Source organism: Medicago sativa, chromosome 1 (assembly GCF_051527215.1).
Source record: "Medicago sativa cultivar Bolivia chromosome 1, Bolivia_mono, whole genome shotgun sequence".
Classification (NCBI taxonomy): Eukaryota; Viridiplantae; Streptophyta; class Magnoliopsida; order Fabales; family Fabaceae; genus Medicago; species Medicago sativa.
Genome location: NC_140749.1, coordinates 92797417 through 92823261, shown reverse-complemented (window position 1 = coordinate 92823261; position 25845 = coordinate 92797417). Strand labels below are relative to the sequence as shown.

At 35.0% G+C, this 25845-nt stretch overlaps 3 protein-coding genes across 4 annotated transcripts; all 3 read left to right on the top strand.

Annotated features, from left to right (window-relative positions):
- The first annotated feature begins 669 nt into the window (after positions 1-669).
- LOC146959239 (mechanosensitive ion channel protein 5-like) lies at positions 670-2461 on the top strand. The gene is made up of 4 exons (XM_085740787.1): positions 670-833; positions 1296-1589; positions 1690-1892; positions 1992-2461. Exons 1-4 carry the CDS (start codon positions 696-698, stop codon positions 2275-2277), a joined length of 921 nt encoding a protein of 306 aa, XP_085596913.1. The 5' UTR covers positions 670-695; the 3' UTR covers positions 2278-2461.
- Positions 2462-7025: 4564 nt separating this feature from the next.
- ATR (Ataxia telangiectasia-mutated and RAD3-like protein) lies at positions 7026-20068 on the top strand. The gene is made up of 13 exons (XM_085740784.1): positions 7026-7585; positions 7902-8197; positions 8307-8431; positions 8677-8821; positions 8963-9541; positions 9614-9689; positions 10241-10556; positions 11082-12374; positions 12978-16314; positions 16461-17030; positions 17725-18348; positions 18775-18969; positions 19270-20068. The coding sequence occupies exons 1-13, from the start codon at positions 7162-7164 to the stop codon at positions 19435-19437; spliced, it is 8148 nt and encodes a 2715-aa protein (XP_085596910.1). The 5' UTR covers positions 7026-7161; the 3' UTR covers positions 19438-20068.
- A 293-nt stretch (positions 20069-20361) lies between these two features.
- Positions 20362-24348, top strand: LOC146959237 (uncharacterized). Of its 2 annotated transcripts, XM_085740786.1 has the most exons (7): positions 20362-20568; positions 20966-21046; positions 21486-21956; positions 22515-22607; positions 22734-23155; positions 23360-23783; positions 23877-24132. In XM_085740786.1, exons 1-7 carry the CDS (start codon positions 20502-20504, stop codon positions 24014-24016), a joined length of 1698 nt encoding a protein of 565 aa, XP_085596912.1. In that variant the 5' UTR covers positions 20362-20501; the 3' UTR covers positions 24017-24132. The 2 variants fall into 2 exon arrangements, with proteins under 2 accessions (XP_085596912.1, XP_085596911.1); XM_085740785.1 differs by having other exon boundaries at positions 23360-24348.
- Positions 24349-25845: the final 1497 nt, after the last annotated feature.

Sequence of the window (25845 nt, the reverse complement as noted above, 5' to 3'; positions counted from 1 at the left end):
AGAAACAATATTTTATAAAATAAAAATCAATTAAATAACCTCAATTACCCCCTTCCCCTCAAAAAAGAAAAACATCAATTACCCCTTTAATTTTGTGATATCATCAATGTATGGATATCTTATAGGATAAATGCATAGTTGACTAATGATATGATAAATGTCTAATCTTAAATATCATATTAATGCATTCCTTTCTCACTAAAAACTGAAAATGTACATGCTGATGTGGATTAGTTTAATAACATTTAGTGAGCTTAAGCACCATATATGTACACGTGTACTTTTGCATTCTATGAAGCCAAATCTTTATAATAGAGAATTTTTTTTTTATATATTAAAACACATTTACGTGCATTTGTTATTTTTTTTTTGACAATTACGTGCATTTGTTATTAAAATATATGACATAATTTTAAAAAAAATCAAGATAAACATTGTAGGAAATTCGTAAATGGTTATGCGAGAAGATGTCTAATCTTAGTAGTAGTAGTCGTCGTCTTGGACTTATACTACTACTACTACTATGTGTTATTTAAACTCTCTTTCTCTCTCCTATGTGACATAATCAATTGAGTGTTTAGTGTGACCAATAAAGAAAAGGTTTCTGTCTAATTTAATATGCATTACATGTAATAAATGACAAGTGGTCCATTGTTTATTAGTCCTTTCTCTCTGTCATTTTATTTTCTTCCTTTATGCTGCACTGCAGGTTTATATATCCTGAGGACTTAATGCGTTTTATGCGAGAAGATGAGGCTATAAAAACCATAAATCTATTTGAAGGAGCGTCTGATTCTGGGAAAATCAGCAAATCCGCGTTGAAGAACTGGGTGGTAAGATTTAACGCGTATGATGCATAAACCGTGTAATTTCATATGTTTCCTTTTCTTCTTTAGTGTTGTTTGTCTGATGGAATACCTTTTAGAGGCAAAATTTGATAGCACTTCCTTGATGTGCATCACATTTTCATTATGGTTTCCTGACATTATTCACTTGTTGTAAACATTTACCCGCCGTAGTATATATATTAGATAAACCCATAGTTACCTAAGCTCTGTTTGACCCTGCCTAAGACTAGTTGCATCTGATTAAACTTGGCTTTATCTTTTTTCTTCTTCTTGTGCTCATTTTCAATCATACATGCTTTGACGAATCTTTTTAAGACAAAAATTTGCATCGAGAGAGTATTCGTGCCTGGTTACTTTTGATTTTGTTTACACTTTACATACAAGTATAATGTGTTTACTTCTATAATATTTACAAATTACAGCAATATTGCTCATTTTATTGTCCAGGTTAATGCCTTCAGGGAGAGGAGAGCGCTTGCTTTGACATTGAATGACACCAAAACCGCAGTGAACAAACTTCATCGAATGCTCAATTTCTTAGTTGCCATTATCATACTGGTTATTTGGCTCTTGATATTGGAAATTGCTACTACCAAATTTCTTCTTTTTGTGAGCTCACAACTTGTCTTGGTTGCATTTATATTCGGAAACACATGCAAGACTGTATTTGAAGCAATCATATTTTTATTTGTAATGCATCCATTTGATGTGGGAGATAGATGTGAAATTGATGCGACCCAGGTAATGTATATATCTCTAGGAGTTTATAGATTCTGTCTTCTTGCAATGCAAACCTGGTCTAATTTTGTCCCCCTCCCCTCATTTTTGCTTGTGGTTTCAGATGGTTGTCGAAGAGATGAACATCTTGACCACCGTATTTCTGAGATACGATAATCAAAAGATAACGATCCCTAACAGTGTCCTTGCTACTAAGGCCATACATAATTTCTACCGTAGTCCTGACATGGGAGATTCTATTGAATTCTGTATCCATGTAGCTACCCCACCTGAAAAGATTTCACTCATGAAACACAGAATACATAAGTATGTATTGAAACTGAAAGCTGTCTCTCCTTTATTATCTTTGCATATTTGTTGGTATATATATCTGATGACCTAAAATCGTTATTGACTACAATGCAGTTTCATTGATAACAAGAAGGAGCACTGGTATCCTTCACCGTTTATAGTCTTGAAGGATCACGATCAATTGAACATGGTTAAAGTGGCAATCTGGCCAACTCATAGAATGAACTTCCAAGACATGGGAGAAAGATATATCAGGAGGTCTCTTCTTATTGAAGAGTTGATGAAGATTTTCAGGGATCTCGACATTCAGTACCGTCTCATGCCTCTCGACATTAATGTTAGAGCTTTGCCTACCACTTCTGATCGTCTTCCAGCTAGTTGGACAACAATCACAAATTGAGTAGAAGGGTGAAATCCACCATGTACTTAGTAGCCTCATGTTGCGTGGCATTATGTGCTCCGAAGTGTTACATTTTAGCAGGGTAGGCTTTATGTAAAGAGTTTCTTATGGTTATTTCTGTAGATTAGCTTGATATCTACTAAGGTTAGTTTTTAGCTGATAAATCAAAGAGTTTCTATTGGTACATGCTTTTCTCATGCAGTTTTGTTTAAATAATGAGTATTCGTTGATACCTCTTATCCAACACCTTACTGAGTCGCGACTCTCTAGATGTGTATAACAGTTTGACCGCGTAATCGGTGTGTGATTGGTGTCGAGGATTGTTCTTGGCCAAATCTATCGATCCTGGATGAACACATGGTTGTCTGATGGACTAAAAAAAATGGAATTTTTAGAACACTTACAATTCCTCATACATGCTTTTGAATCCTGTGTGGTCTTGGGTCATCATGACCCTCTCCCCAATCCTCCCATTGTTCTTGCTCTCCATAGTTAAATGGTTATGGAATGCCCCTCAATCTAGCTTGCGCTGCCTTTTGGAAGATCATGACAGGCCTACCACCTTTTTTTTGTACCCAACATTATTGTACAAAAGGATAAAAATGCCCTACATTTGCGATGATTACTTTTTCACAGTAAAAGTCATCTTTGTGGTTTATATATTTTTTTCTCCACCATAAAAGTCATTTTTATGATACTGATTTTTAAAAAAGAAAATTATGTACAGTTAAGTTTTACATTTCATATTTATGATTATGTAGAAGTCTTTATTTGAGTTGGGGTGCCCCAATGATTGTCGGGTATGCTTAAAAAAGTTATTTGTTAAACATGCAACAATTGCACCATAAGCCACCTCAAATCATGTAGATAATAACAAAATAAAGAATGATATTTGTATATCATTTATTTTTCTACACTCATTCAGCATCCTATTTTATCTTCATCTCTCTCTCTCTCTCTCTCTCTCTCTCTCTCTCTCTCTCTCTCTCTCTCTCTCTCTCTCTCTCTCTCTATATATATATATATATATATATATATATATATATATATATATATATAATATTATCAACCTTTCACATTTATCACATGGTTCTCTCTCATTCTATTTATCACATGCTTTTCTCTCATTCTTTCTCTCTCAAGGTGTACGCATCCATATGAGGCAGGGGCTGACCTGGACTCGGAAAATCACTGAGGCACAATATTTGTATCAAATAATTAAATAATAGTAACTATGGTAAGAAGTTATATTAAAAATAGTTGTAACAACCAAAATTACAAAGAAAATGCTCTATTTTCTATTTGTTAAAAATAAGTTAAAATTACATCATTACTAATACCTTTATCTCTAAGCAAAACTGGAAAAAATTTCTTCATTCTGAATCAATTATACAACAAATTGATATTAAATTACTCCAATACAGTATGTCAAATAGATAGACTCTAATGCTATAATTGACCTAATTCATGCTTACAAAACCTTTTTTTTTTTAAAGATACAAAACCAACTTTTAAAGTGCTTTTTATTCATGATTCATGCTATACTGAATTTTTCCCACTATTTTCAACCATCCATTTTGTTAGAATTTCCAATTAACAACACATAAACATAATGGAAAAACATAATAAAACTAACCAAGACAAACAAAAAGGAAACATCATCATCGAAACTCATAAAATTCAAGAGAATAAAAACACTTTGATATAATATCAAGAGGCTTTGGAGCATCCCTATCAGAACCACTACTTAGGTTATCAATGCTATAATTGAAAAGAGAAGCTATAAGAGCTGCAATTCTCTTGCAAGCATACTGTATATGATCAATCAAAATCACCAAATCATCATTCACACCAATTCCTCCTCCCTTACTCATATACTCCATCAATGTAACAGACCCATCATCACTTGCTACTGCTGATGAAGATGAAGAAGAATTATCCAAGGTGTATAGTGGTTTTACTCTTGTTCTGAACTCAGAAACTGAAGCCATTGTTGGAGTGAAGAAAAGGGTTTGAATTTTTGGTTGGAAAGTTTGAAGCTTTGGTCGGAAGGTGAGAAGGGTTTTACTCTTGTTCTTAGGGTGTTTTGTGTGTTGTGAGCATGTCTGTCTGGGTAGAAAGGGGAAGAACGATAGATTCTGCATAACTTTAAAAAAAAAAAAAAATTGGGCCTGGGCTGGTGTGGCACTTGCTACACTAGGCCCAGGCCAGGTCCGCCCCTGATATGAGGTATACACCAATCATTTTTCAATCAAAATATCGAGCATCAAGTGTGTTGTCAAATCTTTGTGTCTGTTCTTGGACAAACAACGCCATCAACTCCACCTCTCACCTTCAACTTCTTCCATCGCGAGTTTGTGGTCTTGGATCATGAACTTCTTTTTCTTTGATGATCCCATATAAGGGATGCAACACTTGTCCGTAAGGATGTTTGCAGATCGGTTTGGTTCGATTTTGAATGAACTCATTGTCTAAATCGATCAAAAGTATACAAATTAGTTTGTGTTGAATTTACACGTTTTTGGGATAATACCCAAATTGAACCAAACCGATAAACAATGGGTTGGTTTGGGTTGAATTAATCGGGTATATCAAAAAACAAATCTACAAAAGCATATGAACTTTGTCAAATATAAATATTCAAAATTAAAACACTTCATTAGTCAAAGTCTCACATCAAATTTTAAAAATGAGTGTCCAACCAAGTCTCACATCAATTGTACCATAACACAGTCAAAATATTAAAACTTCCAAAATAAAACACCTAAAATTGTGTTGCCATTTCACTATCTCTCTGTTTATGAATTTGAAAACGAGAAAAACTCAAGCTTAACATGTTTATATTCTTCTCCATCTTTGTGGTTGTAATAAATTGATCTTTAAGTTATTCCTGTACCAACAAAGTCTTAAAGTTATTTTACCATAATAATTTGGGAGATTTCAGGTCTTAAAAATGTAAGTTATTCTGGACCTAAAAATTACAATTAAATAACTTAAAGGACCTAAGTGTTATAAACAATACTTAAAAGAACTAATTTATTGCAATTAAATAACTTAAAGGACGTGAATGATACGAAAAAAACTAAAAACCAATTTAATACAATTAAATAACTTAAAGACCTCGAATGTAATTTAGCCTTAACTCTACATGCAAAATTTATTTTACTCAACAAAGACACTAGGCTAAATTCAATACATTTTGACTTTCCTAATAATGAAACCAAATACACTATAACGCCAACTGCCTTCACGCGACACCTACATTGACACTAGGCTTCACAATGCAATACAGTAGAGTAGGGTTGGCAAGATTTTTGCTTTGAATGTGTGGTTAGGGTTTAGTGCATTGATCGTTGATGAATGCGAATTGTCAAGTGATGCCCGTGCACCATTGAACAAACCTGTATCGTATTAGTAATACTCCCCTATGTGATTGACCAATCTAATAGCCACATAAATTGACCTCAGTTGATTTTCTTAAAAAATAGTCAACTTATAATTAATAGATACTCATAGAGTGCGTTTGATCTGCTAAAAAAAAGGGCATGTGTTGTATCGTGTTAAATTGTAAAACTATTAGAGAGATAGACAAACTCGGGGAAATGAAATGACAAAAACTAAAAAATTTCTTGTTCACTAAATCACACCACAACTTTTTGTCTTGTGTATAAGTTGTCTAAAATACCAACATAATTGTTTGTCAATCAAGATTTGCATAAGAAAAAATTGTTCAATATCATAAAATTTTGTATTGTACTTTGCTACCTTATTTTGTGTTGTTCTATCATCAAACTCATGCCCTAATTATTTGACTTGTGTAATTAAACTTGGAACAATTGTGACACTTCAGAGTAAAATACAACAAAGACTTTTTTTTTTTTTTGAAAAAGAAAGGCACAATGCATCATCTTATTCTTATTTATTTATTTTTGACTAGTTCTTATCTTATCTTATGATATTAGACACAAACACTTTTTTATTTAAATTATTGTACATTTCCCCTCAAAAGAAATTATTATACATTTATTTTTGTTGATTTTTATTTTCTTAACAATTCTTACTAGTTTAATATACCATTATTTTCACTACCAAAAAAAATATACTATTATTTTTATTTGTATTTCATATGTTCCAAACACAAATTTTTTGACAAGAATGTTCCAATTATAATCGACTCTTGTTATTTTATATTGTTAATTTTTAGAATATTATATACCGTTGCTTTTGTGTGTAAATCTTGTAATTGATTCTTAGGGGAAAAGACTATGAAAATCTAAAGCTCGACCATAAAGAAAGGATTGTTTAGTCAATAATTGTTCTACACAAGAATCAAACTCAAATTCTTCCAAATGATTATTATATATTGATTTTATTTACTTTGTATTGATACAATATAAATACATAATTATTATATGTTGATAAAAAAAATAAAGGAACACCCGTAATTTGTTTTGAAGGAACCAATCAAATTAAAACAACAATATTGAATCCAAAAAATAAAAATTCAAGGAAGCTATACCAAACAAAACAAGATGTTATTTTATTTTTCGAATGGATGACTTTTTGTCTCAATTGTTTCAAACCAAATCCCAAACATCCACAATATAAGGAATTGCGAGTAACAATAGTGAGGGTGTATGTAGTAAGGTATTTTTTTTAATCCCAAGTGAGATCGAGTTCCAGGCCCATGTTCATGTCCAGCCTCTTGGTCAAAACGGGTCAAAATTGGTCATAGTGCGTGTAAAGTGAGTGAGTATAAGAAAACGACAGTAAAATAAGAAATGAAATTGAATTTCCGGAAAGAGAAAAGAAAAGAAAAGCGTAGATTTGGGAGGGAAGATGAAATGAAATGAAAAGAAAAGAAAAGAAAAGAAAAGCGAGAAGATGACAAGGGCAACCTTCGGTAACTTAGTAGAGCAAATTCGAGAAGGCATAACAGCATCCTCTTCTCCAACTTCTAACAACTATTCCGATGACGAAGTTTTGAATATCCGCTTCCGTAGAATCATCCTCAATCTTCTCCACACTTACTTCCTCCCTTCTTCCGCCGGAAAAGAGAAAGAAGTCGGTGCTGCAGTCAGACTCATCTCTTACACGGCCAAAAACAATCCCGGAGTCTTCTATCACGGCAAAGCCACTGGGGTTTTACCTGTCATTGCTCCTTTGCTTCCTTTTCTCGCCGATCCTCTTTTTCGCTCTCGTCATGGGATTTTCTTTGAAACTATCGGTTCACTTTTATCCTTACTTCGATCCGCTGAACGAGATTTTTATCGACATTTCTTCGTTGATTGCATGTTCCTCATTCAAGGTATTACGTACTAAACTAACTAACTTGTTTTACGCAAGCATTTTAGGGTTTATTCCCAACTTGTTTTCTAACTTATGCAAAACAACTTACCACATGTCTATAAATTAAATTAAATTAAATTGTTTTCAGCTTATAACTTATACTACAAATACAATACAATTTGATTTTATTTTATCTTTTGTTGTAGAAATAACTTATTCATGCATTTATATGATAAGTAATTGTGCTATAAGCGCTTAATTAATTTGTTTTATCCAAATATACCTTATTTTCAATTAGTAACTGTTTTTGTTTTGTTTTGTTTTCACATTGATAGATATTTTACACGTGGCTTCTCTATCACACGGTTCCTCTAGGGTGATGGTTAAGTGTTTCTCCGAGACCTTCTCTGGAGTTGAAGATCTTCCACCCGCTAATAAACCAGTTGATGGTTGTGGTTTGTTGATTGACCTGACTGGCAAAAGCAGGTTGCAACCTTTTGCAACTTGGATTTTGAAGCTTCTTAGTAAATGTCTAACTGAAGGAACACTCTGTGTTGAAGGATTGATCCACGCTTCGTTTGTCTCTTCCGTGTGTTCTCTTTTATGCTATGGGGATTCTGATCTGCATATGGTGGGTGATGGTTGATGAAAATTTGAAAATTCATGTTTTTCCACCTTATTTCACTTATATTTTATCGGAAATGATGCCAATTGTCTGACAATTTATGTTTTTCTGCAAGGCATGTTTTGACTTTGTGCACATCATTGCGACGGTGACAAGCTATGAACTAATTCCTTATCAGAATTTAATCCGCTCAATAGTTACTATCTTGAATTTGGATAAGGAGGGGTTTCCTTCTTTCAGGTTTGGATATGTTTGCTTTTTCTTCTCATATGAATGGTCTTTTAACAGTACACTATGGCTAGGCCCCTGCTCAATGATTTTCTTATGAAATTATGCTTCCTTTTTGATTAAATTGTTACTTTTATTACAATATGATGTTTTGTTTTGAAGAAAAAAAAATATGTATAAAAAACAAAGTAAATATTATTTTTTCGAAGTCTTTTACAATGTACAAACATTAAAATTAAGATGGAGCTCACCTGCAGAAACATGGCTTATGATTCATCGTTGGGTGTTTGCCTCAATACACTCCACTCTAGCTGTCCAGTAGATATCGTCAAATTAACAGCTACTGATTTAGTCGGTGTATTCTTTGGATCACTGAGGAGAACTAAAAGCCAGGAACTTAAGGTTAGCATTGATACTTACTTATTTTTTTGTTAGAGCAGCTTTGTTAACTAGAGAGCTATTCATAAAAGTTTTATTCCAGTTTCTACAAGTTTATAGATTTGAAGGGAATTGATCAAGAGGACTTAAAATTATTCTTTTCAGGTTGCACTATGCAGTGCTTATGTTAGAATTGCTAAAGTTTGCCCCCCTCATGTATGGAAGCCAGAGCATCTCATATCTACACTCTGTCATCCGGAACCATGTTTACCTTTGATAGAGTGCTTTCAAGTAGCTGTATCTACTCTTGGTGCACATCTTTTTGTGGGAATCCTAGGAAACACTAAGAATGTAGCCCTTTTATCAAATGAAAACAAGTCAATTGAAAGCAAGAGGCATGGCCAAAAGAGGTCCATTCAGGATATGGATAATTTTAAGATCAAACGCCAAAAACTAAATGAAGAAATTAATGTTGCAGATGCCAGTATTGAGGTGGAATGCAAATATAGTTGTATAGTTACTTGGCAAAGAGTAGAAGATTATGCTAACCATATGAATAAATCTCTTCTAACATTTGTTCAATCGTTAAATGCTCCCGCTGCTGGACCTTGTTCTTTGAGGCCAGATATTGCTTTATCTGCACTCAGCAATCTATGCATTGCCTTCTCTATGTATCCAGAGAGTGATCTGTCTATCAGAATCTTTCAGCAGATGCTTGTATGGCTTTCTTGGATAGCTGAGCAGGTAGGAACGGTTGCAAAGTCCTATTATATAATTTGTTTATTTTCCAACAAACTAAGTTCTATGTCTTTATAGGCGAAACAAGGAAGTTCGATTATTGTAGATATTTCCACCTACCTAGAAGGAATTCACAGCGTATTGCTTTTGCAAAGTAAGTTTTGGACCTTACCTCTTAACTGATTCTGTGAATTAACATCTACTTTTTCCTTTATTCCTTAGCATGAAAACACCATACTGCTTTCTAGGTGATTACATTACTTTGTGTCTGATTTTCTTTGATGGCAAGTAGATTATAAGGATTATTATTCTCTCAATGGATTCTTTGGATTTTGGTAGACTTTGGACATGAATCATGATGACGTGTTTGATATCTCTCAATGCTTTGTTTTGTGTTGAAATGTTTCTAGATATAAATAACGGCATTGAAGGCATTAAAATAATATTGAGAGTCTTGTTAAATACTATATTATTGTAGAGCCAAGTCTACCATTTCCACCCATGGCTCTTTTTAAGGGTTCTTTAATATCTTGTTGCTAGTAGCATTCTAGATTTACGGTACTGTCCTCTTGTGCCCTTGTGCACATTAAGCTAGGGTGTTGTTTCTTCTGGGGGGGGGGGGGGGCGTTGTTATTAAGCAACCAAATATAGGGATTTCACTGATTTCTCTCGATATATCCTTTACTTGTGACTTCTCTCAATCAGGTGCCTCTTTCAAGGAGAACAACCCATTACAGAATGAGAATTACCATGTAGACCTTATGCTTTTTGTGCTTAAACTTCCCTGGACTCATACGCTCATTGCTATTGATAATCAATTGCCATGGAAAATTAAATGCCTCTCTCTTCAAGTATTATCGAAGTTAGGTCCAGGCTTGAGCACTGAAGCTGTTCTTGAAGTTTTAGATTTGGGTCTTCGTGATGAAGCTGAAGAAGTCAGGACTGAAGCAGCTATTTCTATGCCAGTGATGGTTTTGTGGTCTGGTCTTGATGTATCACCTCCTGTCTTTGAAAGGATGGAGTAAGTAAACTTTGTAGATACTTTTGCATACATATTTCAATAACATGTCAGACTTGTCGTTTGGTTAGTTTGAATATAGGCGTATTAATTTCAATGTCTCAATTGCAGGAGCTGATTCAAAGATTATATTCTTAAGTTATTTTCTTTCCTTTGAACCGTTGGGTCTATTTCCTAGAACAGATTTTCTGTTAAAAAGTCATCATGTATGCACATGGAGCTTGCTTTTCAATATTATTTAGTCTAGTTGGATTCAGTTAATGAACCACACACTTTGAAATGAGAAAATCTTTTTTCTTTAAGTGGGTTGCCTGTCCTATAATTGATTTGATTTTAAACAGTTTTCACTGTTTCAAATTTATGATGACTTTTCTTTATTGTTAAGCAGTTTCTTTTTGTTTTTTACCCAGTAATGTAATAGTTCTTTTAAGTTTTTGGCACAGAAGTATGTGGATGAAAGTTGTTTCTTGCGAATAAAATAGAGAGACAAGTCTTCTGGTTGTTTACTTCTCTCTGTACAATATGCAGGTACTTAAGAACAGATAAAGAGGTAAAGAAACTTCTTCCCATATCTCTTGGCCTATTGTCATGCCTTCATGGATGCAGACGAGCTGAATCCGGTCTTCCTAGGAACGAGTGCCGGTTATTTCTAAAGGGGGAAAGTGGAAGATCGAGTTGGACGATAGATGATTTACTGCAAGGTTTCAGCTGTTCAAAATGCGATAAAAAATTTCTTCGCAATCACAATGAGCGGCATCCTCCCGTCATTCTTCGATCTGATGCGTGTCTGGTAGATGCAGAAGTTAGTTTGGACTGTAGTTTCATGCAGCTGCAATCTTTGTTTTTTAATCTTCTTTTTGATGATTCATCAGAGGATGTCCAGATTTCCTGCGTGAAAGTTATTCATCGCATCCTTGCACATGGTGCCCCTGATATTCTGCTCAATACAAGGCTTGAGTGGATAAAATGTGTAAAATATTTATTGACTAGTAGGAGCAAGGAATTGAGAGATGCATTTTGCAGTCATATTAGTTCATTTATGGATGGCCGTATTTTGAGTTTAATATTTGCTGGAGATCCGGATAAAAGCAAGGAGCAAAGTTTTTTGGATACAGTTCAACATGGCATGACAGTCACTGATAGTCCAGATCCACATATATTAGAGACTTTAATGGAATGTACTGCAGAAATAATGGTTTCTGTTGATATAGGTAGCAAACTGTTTTTATCTTCTCTTATACTGTTGGTTGATAAGCTTGATAGCAAACATGTGACTGTGAGAATGAATGCGTCAAGATTAATACACAAATCGTGTCACTTCCATCTTAGTAGAGGTCTTGAACTAATTATTTCTAAATATGCTCATATTCGTAATGAACTGTATGATTATCTCTCTGAGAGACTTGGTAGCCGCCCGGTCTTGGTGAAGGAGTTTGCAGAATCTGTTTTTGCTGTTGAGACTGAAAAACTTGTCAAGATAATGATTCCTTCTGTTCTCCCAAAGCTTGTGGTGGCTCAGAAGTATAATAGTCAAGCAGTTGACACCTTAAATGAGTTGGCCAAGTGCGTAAACACTCATATGGTGCGTGCGATAGAGGACCCACAAAGCCCTATGGCGCTTCTGATAATTGATTGGCTGCCAAAAGTGCTTGCCTTCGCTCTTCATCAAACAGATGACCAATCGCTACTTTCTGCTGTGCAGTTTTACCAAGCACTCGTTGGTTCTGACAAGAAGGAAATATTTGTTGTTGCTTTACCGAATCTTCTAGATGAACTTGTATGCTTTACAGATGCTGGCGATTCAGATGAGATAAGCAAAAGGTAACTAGATACGTCTGAAACTTGATTGCACTTTTTTTCACGGGTGCACTTTGTCGATCACATTGTGGTTGGCTACTATAAAATCTGGATACTAATATTTTAAATTCATATGTTTGTCTCAGAAACTATGTTGCTTTTGCCTCAGATTTAGCTATATTAAGTGTTATATTATACTATAAGCAAAAAGAAGGTTTCATACTTGTACAAGTTCTAACAACAAAGAAAGTAATGTTAAGAGTGTCATGAACTAACAATCCCAAAAGCTCTACTTGTTAGGGGAAGACATATGAATAGTTTTTTATGTTTATTTTTAACGCCCCCTCTCAAGTGAGAGGCATTTGTGTTTGAAGCACGGACAACACATAGACTCTCCAACCCTATGCGTCAAATTCAACCTTTTTATTGGAAGAATGAGGTTAGCAAGGACCAAGCTCTAAAAAGCTTGGTTATAGATGCTTTGATACCAGGTCATTAACGGTGAACCAATTATCCCGAAAGTTCAAGCAGTTAGTTGAAGAGATATAAATGGTTTTTATACTATATTTCTTACAAAGGGTACATGAGCTTTGCATGTCCTTCACTTATTCTTCCGTTTGTTGACAGATTAGCTAGAGTGCCTCAGATGATTAAAGGCATTGCCAAAGTTCTAACCGGTGCAGAAGATCTTCCAGGATTTTTGAGGAATCATTTTGTCTTCCTTCTTAACAGCATAGACAGAAAAATGCTCCATTCTGACGATCTCTTGCTTCGTAAACAAGCATTAAACCGAATCGAGATGCTGATTAGAATGATGGGTTCTCACCTTAATACTTATGTGCCAAAACTGATGGTGCTTCTCTTGCATGCTATTGATAAAGAATCACTGCAATTGGAGGGTCTGTCTGTCTTACATTTTTTCATAAAGCAATTATCTGAAGTTTCACCATCTAGCATTAAGCATATAATTTCTCAAGTTTTTGCTTCTCTTCTTCCCTTCTTGGAAAGAGACAAAGAAAATCCCTCAATACATTTGGGCAAAGTGGTAAAAATTTTAGAAGAACTTGTTTTAAAGAATAGGGATATCCTAAAGCAGCATATATCCGAGTTCCCTCCGCTGCCCAGTATACCTGCTTTGGTGCAAGTGAACCAAGAAATTGAGGATGCTCGCGGGACAATGGCTTTGAAGGATCAACTACGAGACGTGGTTGATGGTTTAAATCATGAGAACTTAAATGTGAGGTACATGGTAGCATCTGAGCTTCACAAACTTCTGAACTTGAGATGGAAGGATATTACGGATCTAATCTCTGCTGAAGCTGGTTCAGACTTGGATGTTTTGAGTTCTCTGATTACATCATTATTAAGAGGATGTGCAGAAGAATCAAGGACCACAGTTGGGCTGCGGTTGAAGGTGGTCTGTGCTGATTGTCTTGGAGCCCTTGGTGCTGTTGACCCTGCTAAGGTAAAAGGGTTTTCATGTCAACGTTTCAAAATTCAATGCTCTGATGATGACCTTATATTTGAGCTGATCCACAAGCATCTAGCACGGGCATTTAGATCTGCACCTGATACTGTTATTCAAGACTCTGCTGCAGTGGCTATACAGGATTTGCTAAAGTTTGCTGGTTGTGGGGCTTCACTGGATGAGAATGCTTCAACTAAGATCGGGACTACCAATGGTGGTGACGAGACGAATAATAGGGGCCAGAAATTATGGGATAGGTTTTCTAATTATGTGAAAGAGATAATAGCCCCATGCTTAACATCTAAGTTTTTTCTTCCAAAAGTAGCCGACTCAACATCTGCTGGCCCTATTTACCATCCATCTCTGTCATTTAGAAGATGGATTTTCTTTTGGATAAAAAAACTGACTGTGCATGCCACTGGATCTCGTGCAAGCATCTTTAATGCTTGTCGAGGTATTGTACGCCATGATATGCAAACAGCAATATATTTGCTTCCCTACTTGGTTCTTAATGCTGTATGTCATGGTACTGAGGAGGCACGCCACAGCATAACACAGGAAATCCTATCTGTTCTTGATGCGGCTGCATCAGAGAATAGTGGAGCTCCAGTTAATGGATTCAGTGGTGGTCAAAGTGAAGTCTGTATTCAATCCGTGTTCACTCTTCTTGATAATCTTGGACAGTGGGTGGATGATGTTGAACAAGAAGTTGCTCTCTCCCTTTCTCAATCATCTCTTTCTAAGCAACAAAAGTCAAAGGATCAAAGTCCAGTTTCCCTGACAGATCAAGACCAACTCATTGTACAATGTAAATATGTCTCAGAGCTTCTATCTGTGATTCCGAAGGTGACTCTTGCTAAGGCTTCTCTTAGGTGCCAGGCTTATGCCAGGTCGTTGCTGTACTTTGAGTCTCATGTGAGGGAAAAGTCTGGTGCTTTCAACCCTGCTGCCGAGAAGAGTGGCATCTTCGAGGATGAAGATGTTTCCCATCTTATGGAAATATACAGCTGTTTGGATGAGCCTGATGGACTATCTGGCCTGTCATGTTTAAGTAAATCTTTGAGGTTACAAGATCATCTATTAATGAACAAAAAGGCTGGGAATTGGGCTGATGTTTTAACTTCTTGTGAACAAGCTTTGCAGATGGAACCGACCTCAGTTCAGAGGCATTCAGATGTTCTTGACTGTTTACTAAATATGTGCCACCTTCAGGCAATGGTCACTCATGTTGATGGTTTAGTTTCTAGGATTCCTCGGTACAAGAAAGCATGGTGCATGCAAGGTGTGCAGGCTGCCTGGAGGCTTGGAAGGTGGGATTTGATGGATGAGTACCTAAGTGGAGCTGAAGATAACAGTTTAGTTTGCAGTAGCTCGGAAAGTAATGCTTCATTTGACTTGAATGTCGCAAAGATTCTCCAAGCAATGATGAAGAGGGATCACTACTCAGTTGCAGAGAAAATTACTTTAACCAAGCAGTCACTAATTGCTTCCATAGCTGCTGCAGGAATGGATTCTTACACGCGGGCCTACCCATTTGTTGTAAAACTTCACTTTCTACGGGAATTGGAGGACTTCCATTCTCTTTTGGGAGATGACCTTTTCTTAAAGAAATCATTCCATTTAGATGATCCAGCTTTCTCTAAGTTAGTTGACAACTGGGAGAATCGACTTAGAATTACACAATCATCACTCTGGGCTAGGGAGCCACTCCTAGCTTTCAGGAGATTGATTTTTGGTTCAAGTAGTCTTGGTGCTCAAGTTGGCAATTGCTGGCTTCAATATTCAAAACTATGTCGCTTGGCTGGTCATTATGAAACAGCCAACAGAGCAATTTTAGAAGCCCAGGCCTCTGGCACACCTAACGTTCACATGGAAAAAGCAAAACTCCTCTGGAGCACCCGGCGGGCTGACGGTGCCATAGCAGTGCTGCAACAGTCTCTCTTGAACATGCCTGCTGAGGTCTTAGGTGCTGCTGTAATTTCATCTATTACTAGCCTTTCCCTTGTACCACTTAATCCCCCACTTATTGTTTGTGAAAGTCAAGCTCCAAATGAGAACAAAGACATTGCGAAGACCCTTCTTCTGTACTCAAGGTGGACTCATTACACCGGGCAGAAACAGAAGGAAGATGTAACAAGTCTTTATACCAGGGTGAGGGAACTGCAACCTAAATGGGAGAAAGGATACTTCTATGCCGCTAAGTATTGTGATGAAGTGCTTGTTGATGCCAGGAAACGCCAGGAGGAGAATGTTGAACTTGGCCCTAGACTAGTTCCTTTTGCAAGTGTTGCTATTGGCTCTTCAAACTTAAATAATGAGAAGCGTTGGTGGTCTTATGTTCCTGATGTGTTGTTATTGTATGCAAAAGGACTTCACAGGGGACACAAGAATCTATTTCAGGCACTTCCAAGGTTATTAACCCTTTGGTTTGACTTTGGAAGCATGTGTCTAAGAAGTGGTTCATCAAAAAAGGATTTACAGCCTGTGCTAAATCAGGTGGGTGGATAACTTTTCTTCTCTCTTTGTTTTCTGTTTTCAATACATAGACATTTCTTTAGTTTTTTTTACGAAACATTCACATTCTTTTTGTTCACTGCTTTTTGCGTTTATAGTAATTACCATTTTGTCTTTTGCTTTGGCAGGTAACGAAGATTATGGCACTCTGTTTGAGGGATTTACCAACATACCATTGGTTGACAGTGCTACCACAATTGGTTTCAAGAATTTGCCATCAAAATGGTGAAATTGTTAAACTAGTCAAATCTATCATTACCACTGTTCTCAAACAGTATCCACAACAGGGCCTATGGATTATGGCTGCAGTTTCAAAATCCACCGTTCCTTCAAGGCGCGAAGCAGCAGCTGAAATTATACAAGGTGCACGTAAAGATTTCAAGCCAGGAAGTGATGAGAACAGATTGTTTATTCAATTTGCTAGCCTAATCGATCATTTGATCAAGTTATGCTTCCATGCTGGTCAGTCAAGAGCAAGGACAATTAATCTCTCAACTGAATTTAGTGCTCTAAAGAGGATGATGCCCCTGGGAATTATAATGCCAATTCAACAATCTCTTACTGTAAATCTGCCAGCTTATGATGGGAATCTGGGTAATTCACTTATGTCTAATATATTTTCTGCCACAGATCTTCCTACTATATTAGGTATTGCTGACGAGGCTGAAATTCTATCATCACTTCAGCGGCCTAAGAAAGTACGTTATTACTGAATTTCTCCCTGAATATGCCTGTGTTGTTTTAGTGATTTTTGAGTAGGCAGTTAATTTTGTTTACGTGCATGGTGTGGTACAACATTTTTTACATAATTTAAAACGAGTAAGCATCATAACTCATGAGAACAAAATACGATATTGTTATTGCTTATAATTAGGAACATTCTTTGCATATGCACATTAATAATTGGATGGGTAATCTCCAAATGCACATGTTTATTATCAAGTTTTGAAATTTCATGGAGGGATGACCATATCATCCCAGAGGAAAAATGGTTCTCTTAGGGTTGCATTTCACATAAAACTGATGTGACATGCAACCCTAATTTTTCATCCCAGACCATTCTGTACTTGACCGGGTGATTAATTTTTCATATTAAACGATGAATCTTGGGGAACATGTTAAGTTATCTAAAAATAGAAATTTGTATTTAAAGAAACGATTTTTAAACTTTTGAAGAATTGAATGCACAAATTCTGAGAAAATATCTCTGTATTTAGTTCATTAACTTGTGCCTTAGGGAACATGCTAACATTTCCCTTGATCCATTTGGTTAACTTAAGATGCTGGGCAGGTCTGAGGAATCTGTCTTCAGTAGAACTTAACTGAATGCCAATGTTATCTGCTGTTATGTATCACTTTACCTTCTTCTTGATGAATGCCTTTCTATCTCAGATTATTCTAATGGGCAGTGACGGCCTTGAGCGCCCGTTTCTCTGCAAACCCAAGGATGACCTTCGTAAAGATGCTCGTATGATGGAGTTCACAGCAATGATTAACCGACTGCTATCCAAATATCCTGAAAGTCGTAGAAGGAAGCTATATATTCGCACATTTGCCGTGATTCCTCTGACAGAGGACTGTGGTCTGGTAGAGTGGGTACCCCACACTCGTGGGCTTCGACAAATTCTTCAAGACATATATATTACTTGTGGGAAGTTTGATCGGCAGAAAACAAATCCTCAAATTAAGCGAATTTATGATCAATGTCAAGGTAAAATGGCAGAGGATGAGATGCTGAAGGACAAAATACTTCCAATGTTTCCTCCTGTTTTCCATAAATGGTTCTTGACAACATTTTCTGAGCCTGCTGCGTGGTTCAGAGCACGTGTTGCTTACGCTCACACGACTGCTGTTTGGTCCATGGTTGGGCATATTGTGGGACTGGGTGACCGGCACGGTGAAAACATTCTTTTTGATTCTACCAGCGGTGATTGTGTTCACGTTGATTTCAGTTGCTTATTTGACAAAGGTTTGCAATTGGAGAAACCCGAACTTGTTCCTTTCAGGCTAACACAGGTAAGAGAGGCCCGTAATTGGAAAACATATGCAAATCTGCCATATTTTATGTTATTTATCTTTTCCCTCTGAAAAGACATAGATATTCTTGAAATTATTTGAATTATATACAGAGAGAAGGAAAAAAAAGACTTGAATTATGATTATTGCTTATAAATGATTACGGCGATGACAGAAGCTTCCAAGTACTAACTCTGACATATACTGATAATGGTCTCCTAATTATAACTAAATAGGAAAATAAATCATAATATATCATACATATTATTTCTACAAGCAATGCAGGTCATGCACTTGCACTTAAGATATAATTTTTATATACTTCATGCTGATGATATTTTATCACACTTGATGCTAATTTTTTTGTTCTCATGTGTACGAATGCCGACCTCTTGGTTCTGGTTGGTTTTGCAATAAAACCTACAGAACATGATTGATGGCTTAGGCATCACCGGATATGAGGGTATCTTCTTGAGGGTTTGCGAAATCACACTTTCCGTATTGAGGACACACAGGGAGACTCTCTTGAGCGTGCTTGAAACTTTTATCCACGATCCTCTTGTGGAATGGACAAAATCTCACAAGTCCAGCGGCGTAGAAGTTCAGAATCCTCATGCACAGGTTTGATATTGAGCTGTTGTTTACAAGAATTGGCTCTAAATCAGCTGCTTCCGAAAATTGATTTTTTTTCTATTGGGGATACAATGTCAACTAAGCTTTTTTTCACTGAATGAGATGGATCATAATTATTTCATTAGGAATAGTTTATATTAAAACAATTTTTAAAAAAAAGCGTCAGTGTTTGTGGTTTATCTTATATTCATTTAAGTAGACGACCTATATCCTTGGTTATATAGTTTGCAAAAGACTAGTGCAATTAAAATTATTGTTTAAATAAATTTTATGGAATTTATTTTTCAGCGAGCTATTAGTAATATTGAGGCAAGGTTACAAGGAGTGGTTGTTGGTGTTGGAGCTGCACCGTCATTACCTCTAGCTGTAGAAGGTCAGGCACGCAGGCTAATTGCTGAAGCAGTCTCTCACAAGAATCTAGGAAAGATGTATGTATGGTGGATGCCTTGGTTTTGAAGATTTAAATGGCTCTAGAAGATCTTCACTTATTGATTCAGACGAGTATGATGTTATCAGTTTCATTTCGATCCTTGGTGTAATCACTGAATGTTGTTTATGCATGTATACATAGAAGCAATTTAGATGTGCAAACAGAATGCTGAGGAAAGAATGGATCAAGCTTTTCTTATTATGGTCAAACCAAGTCTTGGACTGTGAGACTATTGGAGATGAATGCATAAAGTAAGCATTTATGCAGATATATTGTCCTTGTCATGGCTCATGGGGTTGGGCCAACCGCCTGTTTGGAAAAATGGAGATTCACAGTGATGACATGTGTCCTTCAAACTCACTGATCTGTAGTTTTGAAAAATCATGGTGAAATTGGCTTGAGATGCGAGATAGTCAACATCGACATAGATCCAGAGTCCAGACTTTGCTTGAAGCTGCATCTAAATGAATCCTGACGCTACATTACATAGTTTCAACTGCTTGGGGTCTGCTTCACAAATATCCCTCTCATGTAAACTTGTTTTAGAGTTGGCATTGCAATGTATATTCTTCAGGGTAATTGCGAACATCTTGTATATGAATCCTAGTTTGTTGCTTATATCATTTATAGATATTATGATGATTTGTGGATGCATAAGTTCCATTGCATATCAAAGTGACGTAAAAATATTTACTGGCGCCATGTCATTTTCCCCCTCTTCGGGGTCACAAATAAAGAAAAGTATATAATAACTTGCGTGGAAATGCAAAACATATATAGCTAAATTCCTGACTCTGTATAGTGCTATACTTAGTTTGCATGCAGGGCAAGGTAAAGTAAAATATAATATGCTATACTTGGTCGGTACTTGATCAAAATTTCATGTCCTTAGCAATTAATGTAGCATCCAAGTAAAAAATATTCAACCTGTCAATGATAAGGAACTCAAATCAGTACGTATCTTAATGGGTCATCGTTCAATTGAACTCTTTCTATATAAGTAATAATCATCTTCACATCACCAGTAGCCAGTAGGAATTTTCAGATAGAGATTGATCAGTAGCCTCCCTCCCACCTATATGTTTTAACTATGTCCGACTCTGATTCAATTACTGCTATTACCTCACCAGCTGCACGGGAAGTGTGCATGCCTGAGGGTATGATTTTCAAATTCTTTATTATTCAATGTAATGAAAATCTTATATCTTTTGAGCTCATGTGATTGGTTTAAATTAATTAATGTATTTCGTTATTTTATGTCGTTCTACATTTTATTCATGATAAAAATGGATGGCCTTTTTTATATTAAAAAGGGAAACCACTTACGTTTCTTTACATAAAATTTCATAAAATTAAGCTAATATAGGTATGATTAGTTCTTTTTTTTTGGTAGAAGAATAGGTTTGATTTGTTTATTCACAACTTGTTAGATTCTATTGATTTAATAATCAACATATTAGGCATTTTATAATCAACATATTATTCACAACATCTTTGCCATTCAAAAAAAGAAAAGAAAAGAAGTAATAGTAACATCTTTGTTAAACTGTGCAGCGAGACAACAGAATGATGTTGTTGTGGAATTAGAAGCAAGGCATAATGAATCTCAAGAACGTTTTTCACGAGCATCTGACAGTACGTCTTTTATTTTATTTTCTTAAATTATGTTCCATTGTAGATATCAAATCAAACAAGTGTTTAATTTTTTTTATTTTATTTTATTTTAAACGGATTAGTTAATATAGCTTACGAACATTATCTACGCTATATAAATACTCCCTCCGGTCCTTATTATAAGAAAAAGTTGACTTTTTAGATTCATTGTGTTAGTGATGTATCTAGTCTATATTTATAACAAGATACATTAATTATTCTATGAACCAAAAAAGTCAATTGTTTCTTATAATAAGGACCGGAGGGAGTAGAATATAAACTTTTGGTGTGACTTTTTTCCATTTTTATTTTACCCTTAATATAAACTATTTTATTTGTTATATAGTGAATTTTTCAGATAGTTTATATTCCATTTATATGTCAAATGTTATGCTATGAAGTGTGTGCACATGAAATACAGGAAGATATAAAAGGTGTATTTGTACGGCAGCAGCAACAGGGGATTGGAATAAGGCTTCATCCTATGATAAAACTCATCCTAACTGGATATCTACTCCCTTAACTATGGATGGAGACACAGCTCTCCATATTGCAGTGAGAATGGAAGAAACTAAATTTGTGAAAAAGTTGGTTAAACGTACAAACAAAAAAGATATGGAAATTCGTAGAACTGATGGAAATACCGTCTTTTGTTTAGCTGCCATTTCAGGAAATGTGAAAATTGCCAAAATTTTATGTGAAAAGAATCCAGAATTGGTATGGATTAAAGGCCATGAAGAAAAGTTGCCAATTCAATTGGCATCCTCAGCTGGACAACTTCGTATGGTGGAGTTTTTGTTTCAAAGGATTGAACAAGACAACAACATTAATTTACTACCATTTCAAGATTTAGTCAAACTATTTTTCTTGACCCTTACCAACAACATTTACGGTAAGCATCTTGTTCAAAAAAAAAACATTTACGGTAAGCATAGTACAAATATATACTATGAAACTATCAACAACACTTACACAGGCATTGGAAAAAAAAACACTTATACTCTATGAAACATGGACACCGACACCATGCGTGACACCGACACACGAATATCAATATTAATTTGAAAAAATGACACAATTCACCGACACACGACACCGAAACACGAACGGTGTCCGTGCTTCATAGCTTATACTAGATCAAGCACATATATACTTGTCACAATTTCAAAATTTTCACGTTTGTCTCCTTGGTTTTAACATAATAATAATGTGAAAAATTAAATTTAAGAGCAGATTCAGTTTTAAATAAATTCATCTTACTTTAACTAAATAGGATTTGATTTACAATTAAATTCTAAACTTAATCATCATGAGCTTTTCAAATTAATTATTTTCACAGTGTAAATCTTAATATTCCCAATATTTGTATATTTTATTTTCAAGTTATTTTTATCATGTTGGGTTTGTTAAGATAAAGTATTTATTAATTTTAATTTTTTTGTCATAACAGGTGCGTCAAAGAGTTTATTGGAAAAAAACCCAGGACTCGCTTGTATAGAAAATGAAGATGGGATAACTGCCTTACAATTGCTTGCTAAATCATGTTAGTTCTTTCCCCAATTTTTATTATTTATAAAAAAATTCCTTTCAATTGTATCACAAAAATAATTTAATATGTACGTATTAATCAAATTACTAACTCATTTACATATATTTACAATCAATAAAGCCTTTCAACTTCAAAAGCACGCCAGTGGTTATAAAGATTTTTTAAGATCGTTGTTTGAGAGAATAGAAGAAGAAGAAGAAGAAGACCAACTTGTGCAATCTATAAAAACTTCAAAAGCAATGTTTGAGGCAGCAAAATCAGGAAACATTATAATTTTAGATTTTATCTTCAACTACAATCCGAATCTATTCATGGAAGTCAATTCAAAAGGGCAAAGCATACTTCACATTGCTATCTTATATAGGAAAGGAAGTGTATATCGTTTAATATTCAAGAAGGGTTCATACAAGAATGTTTTAGTTCAACATATTGATCACAAGGGAAACAATATTCTTCACTTGGCTGGAAAGTTTACAGTTGAAGAAAGATTTGGATCTCCTACACATCAAGCTCTTATTTGTAGTGAAGAGTTATGGTTTAAGGTACATTACATATTTCTTACATCAATAACATCCATTTCTTATGAGTCAAAATCATGCATGTCTTACCGTTTAACTCCGTTACATTGGGTTATAATATAGACTAAATATATTAATTATTCAATGTATCTGAAAAGTAAACTTTTGCTTATAATAATGACTGGAAGGATTTGTTTTAGTCTAATAACTATTTTAAACTGCTTACAGGAAGTGGAGAAGATAACTCCTCCTACATTCAAAAACATGAAAAATCATGATGGTATGACCCCAATAGAATTGTTTTATGAAAAACACAAACGATCATCTGAAAAAGCTGTAGAAGAAGTGAATGGAATATCAAATACTTTTATAGTAGTTGCAACACTTATTATCACATTAGGGATAACTGGAGCACTCACAATTCGTACTAATCCTGTCGGTCCAAAGTCAATATTATTTTGTGATGACATATGGTACATGATATTCATTCTATCAATTGGAGTTGGAGTGAGTTTTTGTGCATCATCGGTACTTTTATTCACCTCAGTGATTCTCCCTTCAACTTGGAGGCTAATAGGAGGTTATGTGTATTCGAGGATAATAAGGATGACAATAGGATACTTGTTCCTTTATGCCTCTGCTTTGGTCATGGGTTTGTTTTCTACTATGTCTGGTGTTGTTTTGGTCTATGATTTCCTCCCTGGTTGGGTCTTTTATTCCATTTTTCCACTTTGTGTTATGCCAGGTTTCGCCTTTGTTTGCTTTTCCTATTATTCTTTATATATCGCTGCGCGTTTGCTACGAGTCTTTTTCCAAGAATGTGCAGCTAAGATTTTGTCCATAATGGGGATTGACTATAACTGGCCTCTTTTTTACATGGAATGAAAAATTTATACTAGATTGTGATTGAATTTGTAAGTGATTGAATTTGTAATCTCAAGAGACATATGTAAAGTAATTAATTGTCTTAATAATATACAACCTGAAGTTTGGAATCTTGATACTTTTGGCAATGTTAAAGTCAGAGTTGATCAACACATCAAGGATGTGTAATTCATTCAACAAGGAAACTGAGGCTCAATCCAACTTGCAACAAGCCTTAAGTTATGATGAAGCTTTTTGGAAACAAAAATCTTCTTTAAATTGGTTTACTTATGGGGATAGAAAAATTGTATTTTTCCACATAATGGCTAAAATTTGACATGCTTCCAAGCAAATGACTATGATTCAATAAGATGATTTAATTGTTTGATCCTACTCATATTAAGAATCATGTTTTGGAATTTTACAATAATCTCTATGATGTCCCTAATGATTGTGTAGATAATGGTTTAATTTCCAAAGTGATCCCCAAGCTTGTTATCATGAGGATACTAACTTGCTCTATAAGCTACCTTCTATAGAGAAAGTTAAGTCATCCATTTTTTACTTGAACAAGGGTAGAGCTCCTCAGCTTGGTGGTTTTAGTGGAGCTTTTTATCAATTCTCCAATTTTTTCAATCAAATTGGATTATGTCAGCTATCAATTTTTTTGGGTCAAGTAGGTTAGTTGCTAGAAGAGAAATGATATTTGTACAACCACTTTATTACAACTTTTTGACAACTTTCTCTCTCATACTCATATTATATTCTTATTCTCTCTCTTCCTTTTTCTCTCTCTCTCTATTGTTTTGGACCAATGAGAAGATAACAAATTAAAGTTGTCAACAAAGTTGTACCAAATGGATGTACATATATCACTACTCTTGCTAGAATTCACTTTTTAAGGTGAATAATTGGGGTGTCCGGGGTTCAAACCCTGACCCCTACATATAACAATGTATTGTCCTGCTCACTGAGTTATACTCACGAGGAGGACCGTCAACTATCAATTTTAATTTGGCGTGATTGATTCCAATGTTTAAATACAACAAATTGATTGGTGAAAGCTAAAACAAGAAGTTGAGAATCAGTCTTCAACCACATATTATTTCAACCTTTTTAATGAGTTATCTTAATAACCAAAAGTGCATGATATTGCTCTGCATAAAGAGGAAATTGAATATCAACATGAAAAACAAAATTGTCAATGGAGGCTGAATTTCTACTTCTAATAATACCACAACATGCTGCATGATTAGATGAACCTCTAAATGCACAATTAATATTGTATTTAATCTAGTTAACGAGGAGGCTGCATCCAGTAAACTTCTTTGATATTAAGAGCTAGAGGAGGTTAAGCCTTGACAAACTCTTGAATAGAGGAGAAAATAACATGTGCTAAAATTATCAAACAAAGCTTATTTCTGCATTGAGTAAAGAGCTATTACTCAAACAATAAGAATTTGACAGTAAAATTATTCGGAAAGTAACTATTCACTTTTTATTGCAAAATTTTTTAGCTATGAAATTATTCTCGGACCACTCACTTGAATGTTGTGTACATACAAAATCCATTTAAACATGCAAATGAGTAAACTCAATTGTGGTTCTTTGTTGAAGAACTCCATGTTATTTGAACAATCATTTTTTAGAACAATTTACGAGACATTTAAAGATATACAAAGAAATGTATCTATTAGTCCGAAAACTAAAACAATAGAGAGTATGAGCACAATTAGAATATAAAATAGTTGTATATATAAATATGATTTTTCTTCTTTCTTTATCTATCAATGTCATGCAATAATTTTGCCACTGTGATCAATAATCATATCGTTAGTGTTTCTACTTTG

Bases quoted from the DNA above. Each gene is read 5' to 3' on its own strand.
- LOC146959239 (XM_085740787.1), top strand. From the start codon at position 696: ATGCTGCACTGCAGGTTTATATATCCTGAGGACTTAATGCGTTTTATG. The intron at 834-1,295 runs GTAAGATTTAAC...TTTATTGTCCAG, and splicing joins CCGCGTTGAAGAACTGGGTG to GTTAATGCCTTCAGGGAGAG. The intron at 1,893-1,991 runs GTATGTATTGAA...ACTACAATGCAG, and splicing joins ATGAAACACAGAATACATAA to TTTCATTGATAACAAGAAGG.
- ATR (XM_085740784.1), top strand. From the start codon at position 7,162: ATGACAAGGGCAACCTTCGGTAACTTAGTAGAGCAAATTCGAGAAGGC. The intron at 9,542-9,613 runs GTAGGAACGGTT...ATGTCTTTATAG, and splicing joins TTTCTTGGATAGCTGAGCAG to GCGAAACAAGGAAGTTCGAT. The intron at 17,031-17,724 runs GTACGTTATTAC...TTTCTATCTCAG, and splicing joins CACTTCAGCGGCCTAAGAAA to ATTATTCTAATGGGCAGTGA.
- LOC146959237 (XM_085740785.1), top strand. From the start codon at position 20,502: ATGTCCGACTCTGATTCAATTACTGCTATTACCTCACCAGCTGCACGG. The intron at 21,957-22,514 runs GTAAGCATCTTG...TTGTCATAACAG, and splicing joins CCTTACCAACAACATTTACG to GTGCGTCAAAGAGTTTATTG. The intron at 22,608-22,733 runs GTTAGTTCTTTC...CAATCAATAAAG, and splicing joins ACAATTGCTTGCTAAATCAT to CCTTTCAACTTCAAAAGCAC.